Genomic DNA, 13,361 nt, shown 5'->3' on the forward strand with positions numbered 1-13,361 from the left:
AATAATGGTATAATAAAAAGTAGAGAAAGTAAATTTTTTAATTTATGAAACATTTCACCAGCATGTCAACAATTTTTTTAGATTAGCTAAAAAAACTATTTGTCCGCAAAAATTAAAAATTAGTCCGCAAAATTATCTGCAAAATATTGTATATATCAAAACTGGAAAAATCAAAAATGTACATGCTGTCAAAATGGAGCTTTAATTTTCTCGTGAAAGAAAAAAAAAATATTCATTTTCTATTTATATATATTATGTACACGGTTTTAAGTACACAGAATAGATTAATAAATAATAAATAAAACTATAAGCTTTATTTTTAAAAATCGTAATTTAGTAGTAGGTTATAGAATTAATATTAGGTATAATAGTTTATATTAGCACTTTCTATACACAATAAGATTTTCGAAATATTTTGACTCGTGTTAAACTGTATTTATAACTTATAATAGTTAATAGCATATTAAATTTTCGATTTTTATTAGTTTTTTATAAAACTAATGTCGATAATGATACTTTAAAATGTAATACAATAGGTTCCTCATAAGTTGTTGAAAGTGAAAATTAAAAAAATTGTTGAGCGCAAATCAACAATAACTTTTTAGGAGCGTCTGAATTTAGTTTTGATAAAATTCGTAAAAATTATGAAAATGTACAACTTATTTTAATTTTTAAATTAGAAATTCATATAAGTATATATTTTTATACCGAAAATATGAAAATTGAATATAAAATTCCTCATAAGTTTATAAAGAGTAGTAGGGAAAACACTACTATATATAATATTATATAGTCTTAGACTTTCAAAATTGTTACACACTCTTCACTCTTAAGTGACGTCGTATTTGCATGTGTTGTCTCTGTAGTCTGTCTTACACACGGTCTCTGTGTTGGCTCTTGTTGATTTACGATATTTTAATTTTTAAGCGAATTATGAGCATTTTAAAATATTAATGTTTTACATAAACATAATTATAACTCACTTAAAACTTTAAATATCGTAAAAACCCAACGAGAGATGAATACCTTTTTTTTATTTTATAACTGTAGACATCTAGGTTATTTTACAAATTCTTCAATTGCATTTTCAATGAATTTGGTATCCTCTTTTAGTCTTTTTAGGATTTTCTAATAGCTCACATTACTTTGAAGCCATCAAAAAAAATGTAAATAACTTTATTTTTTTCGACTGTTGAAAAACTATTCCTACGAATTTAATATTATGAATAAATGTATATTAGGATACCTCTATATTAAATAATTAAGATATTGAGGGCGGGAAGTTTTAAAATTGCCCGACCACATTTTAAAAACTTCGGCGCCACTGAACATAATCTGTATTTTTATAATATGAGTATTGAGTATATAATAACCATTTTAAATTAAATATTATCACATTTACAAATAACAAATATATCACGAAAAACGAATCAAGAGAAGATTTTGAGTTTGACACACGCCATACACTATAAAGTGTAATATAATTTTTTTTTTTTTTTAATTAGAATCTATAAAAGCAGTTGGTATTAGTATAACAATAATAATGTATAAAAACATAAAACTGTACTTATCATCATTAAATCTTAATAAATAATTTCCCATACATTTTTTAAAAAAAATGTTACCTATATCCTAATTTTATGATGAAAATAAGTGAGTAGGTACATGTAAAATTTAAATTTGTATCAAATATTTTTTTTTTGTTAATAAATGTTATTTACAATGTACCTATATAAATATAGATTAACTTACATTTAAGTTGAAAAAAGTAGTATATTATGCATATAACCAAAAAAATAAAAACATTGTTATAAACATTTAATAATAATTCATTTTTATATAAAAATTGAATATAACACGAGTTTTAAATCTTATGATTGTTGAATTAAAATTTAAAAGGAATGAAAAATTAACGCTAAAACTATGAAAAAAAAAATGTTGAGAAAATGTAGGTACCTAGTAGCCAGTAGGTATCTATATACGTATAACATATCGACTTACAATACATAGGTAAATTTTCCAAATTGCAACTGGTCGACTTAGTTATATTAACCATAATAATTAATAAATCAATATAGACAACATTTTAATAATATTAAAAAAAAAACATATTTTTAAAAGCGTGAATACGAGGTGTGAAAATACTATTTTCTGCAGGTCACCATGGAATGGTTAATATCATTTTCAATGATATAATCAATACATTATAATCGCCTAGAAACAAAATCGTTTTTTTATTCAGATTATTTCATACTAAAACTAGTTTTTAAACAGTACCTACACACCTATAAAATTAAGTAATATTTTATTCATCTATATTTGTCCACGTGGCTCTTAAAATTCGGTTTATTCGCGTGATCACAAATTAAATATTGATATGCATTATATTATTACGTTAATTGGTAAATAGGTATATTGCTAATTCTTGTATAATACTTTTTAAAAGGATTTTTGAAATTATTAGCTTACAGTAATGGAAACAGCCGATTTATTGAAAAGTAGGTCAATGATTTTTGTATAAGACTTACACAGCATAATAATATGTACGATGTCCCTGTACCTACTATACATATTACCTATGAAAAGATCAAAATAAAAGGAAGCACATTTATACATTTTGTAGATACCTTAAAAATCGAGTAAAAAAAAGAAATCGAATTAGTGAAAAGAACTTGTTGAGGATTTATCGAATTTTTATATTTTTTAATTTCAGGTTTAAAGTTATCATTTATATGTTCTAGCTACCAATCACCATTCACCATAGCAGAAAAATCGAAAATATATATATAAAAAAACACGTGCGCGGGTGGGTTGTATGACGGTTAACCTTTCAGAACTAACAACTGTCCGATACACACAGAAGCCGATCGTACCTGAACGTCTACCATCGCAGCTAAAACAGTAAAATAATCATACATATCAGATATTTAGATATTATTAGATTAATATTGCATATTAATATAATAATATTCCACGTTTCCACGACTACACTCAGGAGTGTAATAAATTGGGACCGTCGTGTTGATACTTAATAGTTGATAAGACTTTAACGTTATCAGCAACCTGCCTTGGTTGGATGACGAAGTGACATTGCCAACTTGCGGAAGTAAACAATCGGCAATCGGTCTTTCGACGTTTTCCGGAAACTTGTACAAGGATTTTCGAATTTGTGCGTCGTTTTGAACCGGCGACCACAGAACGTTCTGCAAGGTCTACGGGCGAACCACGGTACACGCTGCGGACTGAACGTTGCGGATCGGTTCGCGCTGCGGGCGCGGCAACACCTGATCGGTGGTTCGGCTACAGTCGTCACTCACCGCTAGCGGTCGGGCCGTGCCGTCCGCGTAGCCTGGTTGCTTTCGTGTGCCGACCGCCGCCAATCGCCGTTACTGCGGCTCGGGAGCCAGCGGCGGCCCTCAGTGCACGTCCGCCATCACTGTAAGTTGTGCTGTGCGTGCTGATGTGGGCCGACGTGCTCTCCGAACTGAGACCGAATAGGGCCTCATGCAGAAGACTTTTTTCGACATAAAACATAGGTTATTGAGCGCATTGGACGATGAATACAATGTAAGACTATATTATTTTTACAAACTCCCTTATTATTTTATAATTTTTAACTTTTGATTTTTTTATTATTATTGAAACACGATATTTACATGTTGTTACGAGTACCGTTCGTGGTTGTCTTTTTCCGTGGTTTACGCGGTGGCGCGTTCGGATCGTCGTCGTTGGCGTTGTTATTAATACAATTATTGTTTATCGCGGCCCGCCGACGACGGGAGAAAACGCGAGTGCGATCGACAGCGGCCCTGTCATCGCTGTCGACGTCTCCGGGTTTCCCCCGTAGTCGTCCGTCCGCGATATTACGTCCGTCGACGACTGGCGCGCGGCCGCCAGGACCCCCGCCGACTGCCGTCGTCCGTCCGCCGGCGCGTGTGCGTGTGCGTAAAACGTAAACCGATTTTCCGCCGCCGAACGACGGCCACGGCCGTGTGGCGCGCCGTACGTCCGCGAGGTTATGTGTGCGTGTGGTGTGTGTGTGTGTGTGTGCGTGTACGTTATCCGGTCGTTGCGCGCGGGGCCGACGGTACGTTTGTCGTGTGTACAATGGCCGAAAATAGGTTGTCGGCTACGGCGGACGTACCGTACGCCGCCGTACCACACTGATGACATTTCGTCCGGTCGAGCCGTGGCCTACGGAACGTCGGCAGTGCGCACGCGCGATCGACGGCGTTCCTTTCTCGTGCTCGTCTTTCTAGCTTTCTGCGTTTGCGTTTAGCGTTATTCGCGATCGCGTCTGTGCGTCTTGTTCCACTTTATAATATTAATGACAATATTATATAATATTCCTCCAACAGCAGCTGTTGTCCCCCGTCCTACTTCTGCTTTTTATAATTTTCTTTTTTTTTTAATAGTGTTTCATCTCTCCCTCTTCTCTTGCCCCACAACGTGGTTTTAATTCTCGTAGACACCCTCGATATACATTTAATCGTTATTGGATTTTTATAACTTTTGTTTTCGATCGCTTGTCGTTGGCCCTGCGTGTTTGATCGACTGCGAGGGCCGTTGCCAAGGAAAATGCTTGGGAAAATGTGCACGCGTTTCGTTAATATGCCGAAGCTGATACCACCACGTTACCGCGCCGCCCCGGAAACTCTGATTTTCACAAACGTTAGGCGGTACTCTTGGTGGTACTTGGTGCCAATGTCTAGCGCCTTGGTCCCCTACAATATGCTATTTCGATTTTCGTCTCCAGTACAGTTAATTTTGTCCAAAAAAATTACTACCCCGCCCAACTTGCATCATAATAATCGATGTAATTTGTATCATCAACCTGAACGACATGCACATCGTACCTTCTCTACATAAATTATTTATTTTTGCTGTCGCTGTGAAATGCATGACTTTCCAAATTTTGTTTTCTCTTTATTATTGTTAATTATTGCTATCGACTCAAGTTGCAATTGCTGTCGATTTAATTTATTTAAACGTAGACACTTGCTATTTTTTACACCCTACCACATGTTGTTTTTATTTTCGTATAAAGCTATCTAGGTCGTTTTAGGTCAAGGAAACGGAATAATTTGACTAATAGTATTACAGTTTTCATGGTACCTAAATGAAATTCAGCATGTTCAATATGTTTAATAAAACACTGAAGAACTTATAATTAATTAGTGTTAGAAATAAAATAAAGCCATGAATTAAATTGACAATTATTTTAAAACGTGTTTCATTTTGACTTTCGTACCTGAAGGGTTAGGTAGACATAAGTGTAAACATATTAATAAGATCATCGATGATTGCAAATTATTTCTCTAAGACAAAATTAAGATTACTACCAAACATTTAATTTAGTTATTTTAAACCTACATATGTTTTTAATTAATTTGTTACTATCTTAAGCTTTAAGCCAATATCTATAACAACCATTAATCTTCCTATTTTGTTATCTATAGTTCATATACTGCCAAAATTGTTGTACAAAAATATTATTTAAATTATATTTTGTTTTTAGAAATATAATTAACCTTATAAGTATCTATAAAAGATTTAATTAGACTTGTAATATGGTATAAATATTAAGACTTATTTATAATATATATGTTTTTTTAATAACATTAAGCTCCGTTTTAGTTGCATTTTATAAATTTGTAATGTGTTTTTGAAAAAATAAACATAACCTATTGTTGATACGAAAAATTATTTTCACCATTTCCTTTATATATTTTATCTTCTGCTCGATAATATTTCACAGTAAGATTTAAAATTATAGTTAGTCCAATTTATAACTGCTGTACCAATATTCTGACATTTGAGTTTTAAATTGTTAAATATATTATGTGCAAATAAGTACTTATCTTATAAAAAATAATTTATAACAATATATTAAACTATCCAGATTCCTTGTAAATATTAATTTAATTTTAAAAATAAGGTTATTCAATCAACAACCATCTATTATTCCTTATATTTTTTGTTTCCTTCTTTATAATGATTTTAAAACACAAATATTTATTGATATTAATCACAGCATAACAAACATCTTTCATGGCTCATATTATCTTTTAATTTAATCAGAAGATATTTTGTACGATTATATAAAATATATAGGGAAAGATGGTGTCTAAAGACCTAGGGGATACTAGATGAAGAATTTTTTCATGATACTAATAACAACATTGCGTGTTTAGATCCTCTTAACGTGTTTTTATAGTACTAAAATTTAGTACCTACTGATTTTTAAACAAGAAAAACAAGTAGTAAACCTACTAAATCAAAAGTTCATTATAACTAATACTGTGTATTATTATTTACAATGTATATATGATTTAATAAAATATTCATACATATGTACTGCTCCAGGTTACCGACATGTCTACAGTGTTCGAGGTTATTTCAACCCTTGAACAACTACCGGTTACCACGGAGGTGCTCGAGGTAAATGTTTTTATCTTCATCAGTTATAGAATGCCATCTTTCAGCTTGTATACACATATCACATATTATTAGCATTAAAGCCTCAGTGAGTCCTTAGATTATTTTATTTTTTTTGAATTTTTGAGTCCTTTCATTTTATAGAATAGATTGACATCATGTAATAAATTAATACAGAATAAAATAAAAAATAATCTGAACCAGAGTTATTTTTATACATTTATCATTTTTATTACTTGAAAACATTTAAATACATAAATTAGTATTATATAATATGTTCAAATTCAAAAAGTGTGATATTTGTATACCTAGTTGGTATTAGTATTTTCCTTTGTTTATAAATTTACAATATCTATGTTTGTGTATATTAGGCAACTCGTATTGGTAAAATGGTCAATGAATTACGACGTAAAACTTTGGACAAACAGTTGGCCAAACGTGCAAAGGAGCTTGTACAGAGATGGCGTAACTTAATGATAAATAGTGCTCAGGTCATACAACAGGCTAAGCTCCCTTCCTCACAGCCCAATGGCATGCTTAGCAACCATAGTAAAAGACCTATGACTTCACCTGATCAATGTACAGCTCCTCTTAAAGTATGAAACCATCTTATAAAATTTGTATTTCAATATTTTAGTAATATGATTATTATTTTTACTATATAGAAACCAAAATTAAATGGAATGCCTTCCCTGAGCTCAGCCATCATGTCACCACCAGTTCAAAAAACACCAGAACCTGTACCTAGTCCAGTTAATGAGCCCGACCCAGAACCTGATCCTATTTTAGAACCACAGGGTCCGAAAAAACGTGGCCGTAAAAAAGGGGGTAAAAATTCCTCAAAACTAGGGATAAAACCTACCAATCCTGTGGATTTGGAAAGAATGGTGAGCGTTGGTGCCAGTAAACTGAAAACCACCCAAGAAATAATTGCATCATTGCGAAAGGATGATGAAAATTATCAGTTGGAGGAAAAACCACAAATACCTGTACAAGAGTTCCAGGACGAACCGTCTATAACAAAAGTTGATAAACCTAGTCGACCTAAAGTTGCAGACATCGACCGACAAATACAGGAAATATATAATAGATTACCTCCTCTGGACTTAGAAGCCATAGACTGGAGTTCACCTCCACCATCACCTCCACGACCTCCTCTGTCACCTACTGATTTGGTAGACAGAGCTCAAATAGAAGGCGTTACTGGTAATTGGGAAAACAGTGAAACGTTTAGAGAGTGGCACGAGGTCTTAACTAGGGCAAACGATACTGGTGAACCGCTTGTCATACTACCATACGTGATAATTGACTGACAGGGATTTTTTTCTACTAGACTTTGTGATAAAGACATTTCAAGTCTTAACAATGTATATACTAAAAGTAAATTTTTAATAATAAAATTGTAAAAATGAAATAAAAATAAAAAAATTATAATATTTACATAGACATGTATCCGATTACAGAATGTGTCTTAAAATGTTTTATGAAACTACTTGTCTTTAAATGCTGTAAAAATGTACTATCTTTACCCATGTATAACTTATTGGAAAACTAATACTGCAATTCCTAGATCAAAGTAATAATCATTGTTTTATTTTTCAAATGGAAAATTTAATCTGATTTGTTAAGCTAGTCAAAAGACCAAGTTTAATTTATAATATAATAAATGTTATTATTTGTCTTGTATTTTTTTTTTTTTTTTGTACGTAACAAAGTAAACTTGGGTCAAACTGCAAAATGCAATTTCTTGTGCCTTCATTGATGTAATTTTTTTTTTAGCAAATCTCATCATAAATATAATATGATGTTTGTTACCATATAATAATAAATAATAATAATGTATGTTTACAATGATTATTATTTAAAGAATTGTTCTAAGGTAAAATAGTTTGTATATAAACATTTTTTTGGTCACTATCATTAATTATACATGAACTATTAACTGTGTATAATCAATGCTTTTATTTCATCGTTTATGTTCATAATTTGTTTTTTAATCAAAGAACTTCCTAATTCCCTTATTGTTTTAGCTAAATTTGTTAAATTATTGTATATATGATTTTTTTCTTTTGTTATTATTATTATTATTATTAATTTTTTTTGACCTTTAGTTATTATTATTTTAATATAATTGGCATATAATATTCATGAATAAAAGCATGTATTTTTTTTTTTTTTTGTCATAGCGCATTTACTTTGGGTACATTTTCTATGTAATAGCTGTTAAACCATATACTATGAAAAGAAAATTTTAAATTTGTTTCACAGTATTGTAGTACTTAACAAAGTACTTTGTTGATATAATAAAATACAATGATTGGTTCTTTTTTACATTTTGTTTTGTTATTACTCATTTTTCATTACTATTAATATTTAATACCAACATGATAGTCCATTTGTATTATTGAATACCTACCGATTTAATAAAAAAATTATAGAAGTTTTGTTTTCACCAGAAAACTAACCATGTACCAAACCTATTTTTTAATGAACCCCAAGTTCCCCCCAATACAAAGTGTATAATATATAGGTCAATTTTATTTTTTAATTCAATATTCTATATAAAAATATAAAGTAGGTATCTATTAATTGGATTTTAAAAGTACCAGCCTGTTTTGTAAAATAAAACAAAAAACCTGCAATTTGATCAAAACAATTTTACATAGTTATTTATTTCTACTTATATTGATGTAGAAGCAGTAATAAAGGAGTTAGTAGCCTAGGGCAACTCCCCCTCTCTACTGGTCTCATTAATCAAAGAACATGTATTTCACATTTTTATTAAAACTATAGAGGCAGTAAGGTAGTTAATGTATTAAGCAGAAAGGTTCACTCATAAAGTTATAATATAATATATCATAAAGTTCTATTGCCGCTAGGAGCAGGTGGACCGTGGACAGATTTTGATGAACACATAAAATATAATATTACGACATTTCTACAATTTTGTTTTTATAATAATAATCATAGTCTAAATATTCAGAGACAAGAAATAATTGATCCGTAAACAAAAAACAATATTAGAAGGTTGTAGGTACCTATACTCCGGCCCACGAGAGTCCATATGTCAGAACGCGCCCGTCACTGCGCATCGGCACGTTTCCGAATAGTGGGAATGGCATCATGGTGGGAGAAAACAGACGTCACGTATTACTATATGAATGCGCGGTTTACGTATGGACTCTCGTGGGCCGGAGTATACTTCAAAATATTGGTTTTCACTTTTCAACACGTTGGATGAAACGGAGTATGTACCACCTACGGCTATACCATAAGGCATAGACCATGACAAATTAGATAGGTATCATCACAGTATTTTGATACGCATTCTCCGCTCTTTACTTCGCCTTTATCGTAGTTTTCCATTTCGTATTGGCTATCAATCATATACATACATATTACATATTATATAACACAGAACAAAAACAACCAATGAAAAATGGAGAACTACGACATTGGACTGAGGTGAAGGAGATGCACATACTGCGGATAACTAGTACAATTGTGATGATACCTATCTAATGTGTCATACCATAGATTATAGAGTATTACTCTATGGGCTATACCTATTAATTGACGTGTTCTGTGAACATTACCACGCCAAATCTTGTCCACCGACCACCGTCCGGTATCGACGTAATGCGTCTGCCGAGACCATAGACATATTAATAGGTTAGGTTAGTTAGTAGTTTATTAATATGTCTATGATCGAGACTATGAAGACTAGAGATCTAGTCGAGACAGTGCATTCAAAGATCTGCTAAATAATATGATCATCATTCATCCGTACAATCGTAATTTCTCTAGGGTAGGTTTATAATTATAATACGACTAGGTATATGTCTATATATTCATTAAAAGCGGAAGGTGTAAGATTCTATACCACACTGTTTAAATTAAGTAAAAATTGGAAGTACTTTCCACCTGCAGGCACCTTTGTAACTTTTAAGCGAACCTAGCGATTTTCATAAAATCTTTTTTGTTTGTTCGTTAAATTGAAAAACGAATAACAAATTAATGTTTATATTGCCTACCTAGCCAACAAATTTACACCCGTTTAAAATGCTAAATAGCACGATGATAAATAGTTATAATATGATACAATTTTGCTCCTTTTTGAGCTAAATATAGACTATATAAATAGACATTTGGCATTTTCGATTTTTTTTCAATGTATAAATGTCGATAATAAAAATGTTTGCCCGGTCAAAAACCCTGAACATTTATTTGGTTCCACTTAAGTTGTTCATATACAAATAAATATACAGAGTGTATCATATGTCATTGTACGCGGGTTTTTTTAACGATTATGGATCGATGACATAGAATTTCATTGAAATAAAAAAAGACGTGTTTCTTTATTTTTAACAGGCAATTTTTTTTATAACATTTTCAAAATTTTTAAACACGCAGGTGCACCAATAGCAAAATCAACTTTATTTTTCAAATGGAAGCTACTATATATTTTTTTAATGGATTCCGGTAAAGCTTTTTTTTCTGAAAATGTTGATAATCAAATTATCAATTTTGGTTCGCTAGTTTATTAACTATGGTCCTCTAAAGTTTAGTCAAATATGCATTAATACTTTTAATTCAAATAATTGGTATAGGTTCAGTGGCATAGTTATGGTGGGGGGAAGGGGTTTCCCCCCCAACAAAAATCTTTTTTATATTGGTATTTTGTTTTGGGAAAATTGTTGTGATAAGAGACTTTCGGAAAACTGCCAACGGTACGAATAATAAATTATATACACGATTTAAGATATACCTTATACCTTAAATCGTGATTATATAGCACGACGAGTCGACAAAATTATCGTCGATACCAATTTTATCATAGATAGGCCTCGATAACTATTACTGAAATAATAACCAATTATAAAATCGACAAAAACAGCGATAACAACGTCGAGTGGATTTTATTTTATGAATTATTATAACAGTCTAATATAAAACTATTGCAACTATTTATAACTAATACCAATTTGAAACAAAATAAAAATGACGTTTAGTTTAACTATAATAACTTGTAATTTGTATCATGAATATATTTTAAAACCTCCCCCCCCAGAAAAAAATCGTATCTACGCCGCTGTATAGGTTTAATTTACAAGAGCTAAATATTTTTTCTTATAATTATACCTTTTTATACACTTAAGTAGTTTAATCGGTAATCTAATGACACTCTCAAAAAAAAAAAAAAAAACAAACAAAATTGTTAGCAAACATAGTTCATTATTTTTATTTTAACATAATATGTACAATCTCAAAATCTGCAGTATTATTATAATTAATTTGTTATTAGGTATAGGTAATCATAATTAATTACTTCACTGTTACTTTTCTTATAATATCGTAAATTTGGATTCTTTATCAAGTGGCTAAAGCAGTGGCGTATTTAGGGGGGGGGGATAGATCCCCCCTTGGCCCCTTGACCTTTTTTTTTTTAGTAAAGTTAAGTTTACTTATTTTCTGTATTTCTCAATATGATACTACTTTTAAGTTTTAAGTAGGTATATCTGTTTTCTAAATGTTCTAGCAGTATTTATCTAGATAAATATGAGTTAAGTTATCTTTTGTATCTATCTAGATACATTTGAGTTGCATTATCTTTATCTTTATCTATATAAAAAAGTACTTATCTAATCCGAACACTGAGTTAAGAACCAGATAATGTACTTACCTAAAAGTTTTATAATAGATCATTTCACTCTAGTATCAAAACCAACAGCACACTATTGAGAATAGTGAACGACAATTTGCTATGTCGTGCTTGTATAAGACGGAGACAACACATATGGGTGTAGCACTGTAGCGTTCTCTTAATGTGTTGACTTTATTTGCATGTCACCGGTCAATACAATAATAATCATGCCAGATAAGGTTATCGATGAGCTGAGCATCCAAAAAAATAGAAAACGGGATTTTGTATTAAAACTATTTTTTTTGTTTATCGTATTAAACACGGAATTGTCGTTAGTATGAATTTATAACAAATGCTATTAGGTAATAGGTACTATACAATTTGTGTTAATTCTTATTTCACCTTGATCCACACTAATCTCAACAAGTTAGGAGATTTTAAAAATGTATATCATATTCGTATTTATTGAGTGTACCTATTATTATATTATTATATTTCATCCCCCCTATCAAAATTCCTAAATACGCCACTGGGCTAAAGTAATAATAGTAAATTGGTAAATGATATTCTCTTGTTGACATTAATGTCTTAGGTATGTATGGGAGTTAAAAAGAATTGTGTAATGAAAAAAGTGCAATGTCTTATAGACTGTGGTGCTCTTCTCGTAGTGGGATAAACTTGAAATTTGAACCTTATAGGTTATAAGGTTCAAATTTCTTAGTAGCTAGAATTAAAAAATTAGATTGTGTGTAAATCAATAAATATTTTTAAGAACGATAGAAGTAAAAAACTTGACAAAACTGGATATTCAAACGAAAAATAATGATTTTCTTATTATAAATCAATAACAATATAACTGGCTGCAACTGCTGTTGCTGTAGAGATGGGAAAAATATTTTGGATATCGATGTTCGATGTATCGATGAATCGAAATTTAAAACATCGATTATTTAGATGTATTGGATTCTTGGAAAGAACCACGATGTTTTGCGATGTTTGATCAACATTTTTTTTAATTCTGTTATAACGTTCAAATGTTCAATCATGGGTAAAAAAACAATCATGGATAACAATTAGCAAATTAAGATTATATATTTTTTCTTATAGATTTACATGGACCTTATCGATGTTAAAACACGTGATGATCGAACAAAAATCTTAAAGTTTTGTTTCAAAACATCGATGTTTTTTGCACACCAGCTCTAGGCGTCGTGTAGGCGTCGTGCTGTGTCCTGTTTTTTACAACATCGAAATAAAAAAAAATTAAAGTGGAAGGGAT

At 31.0% G+C, this 13,361-nt stretch overlaps 1 protein-coding gene across 1 annotated transcript; it reads left to right on the top strand.

Annotated features, from left to right (window-relative positions):
- Positions 1 to 3,050: 3,050 nt before the first annotated feature.
- Positions 3,051 to 8,769, top strand: LOC100158966 (mediator of RNA polymerase II transcription subunit 26). Its single transcript, XM_008185400.3, has 4 exons — positions 3,051 to 3,567; positions 6,367 to 6,441; positions 6,810 to 7,034; positions 7,104 to 8,769. Exons 1-4 carry the CDS (start codon positions 3,505 to 3,507, stop codon positions 7,749 to 7,751), a joined length of 1,011 nt encoding a protein of 336 aa, XP_008183622.1. The 5' UTR covers positions 3,051 to 3,504; the 3' UTR covers positions 7,752 to 8,769.
- Positions 8,770 to 13,361: the final 4,592 nt, after the last annotated feature.

Source organism: Acyrthosiphon pisum, chromosome A2 (genome assembly GCF_005508785.2).
Source record: "Acyrthosiphon pisum isolate AL4f chromosome A2, pea_aphid_22Mar2018_4r6ur, whole genome shotgun sequence".
NCBI classification, from domain to species: Eukaryota; Metazoa; Arthropoda; class Insecta; order Hemiptera; family Aphididae; genus Acyrthosiphon; species Acyrthosiphon pisum.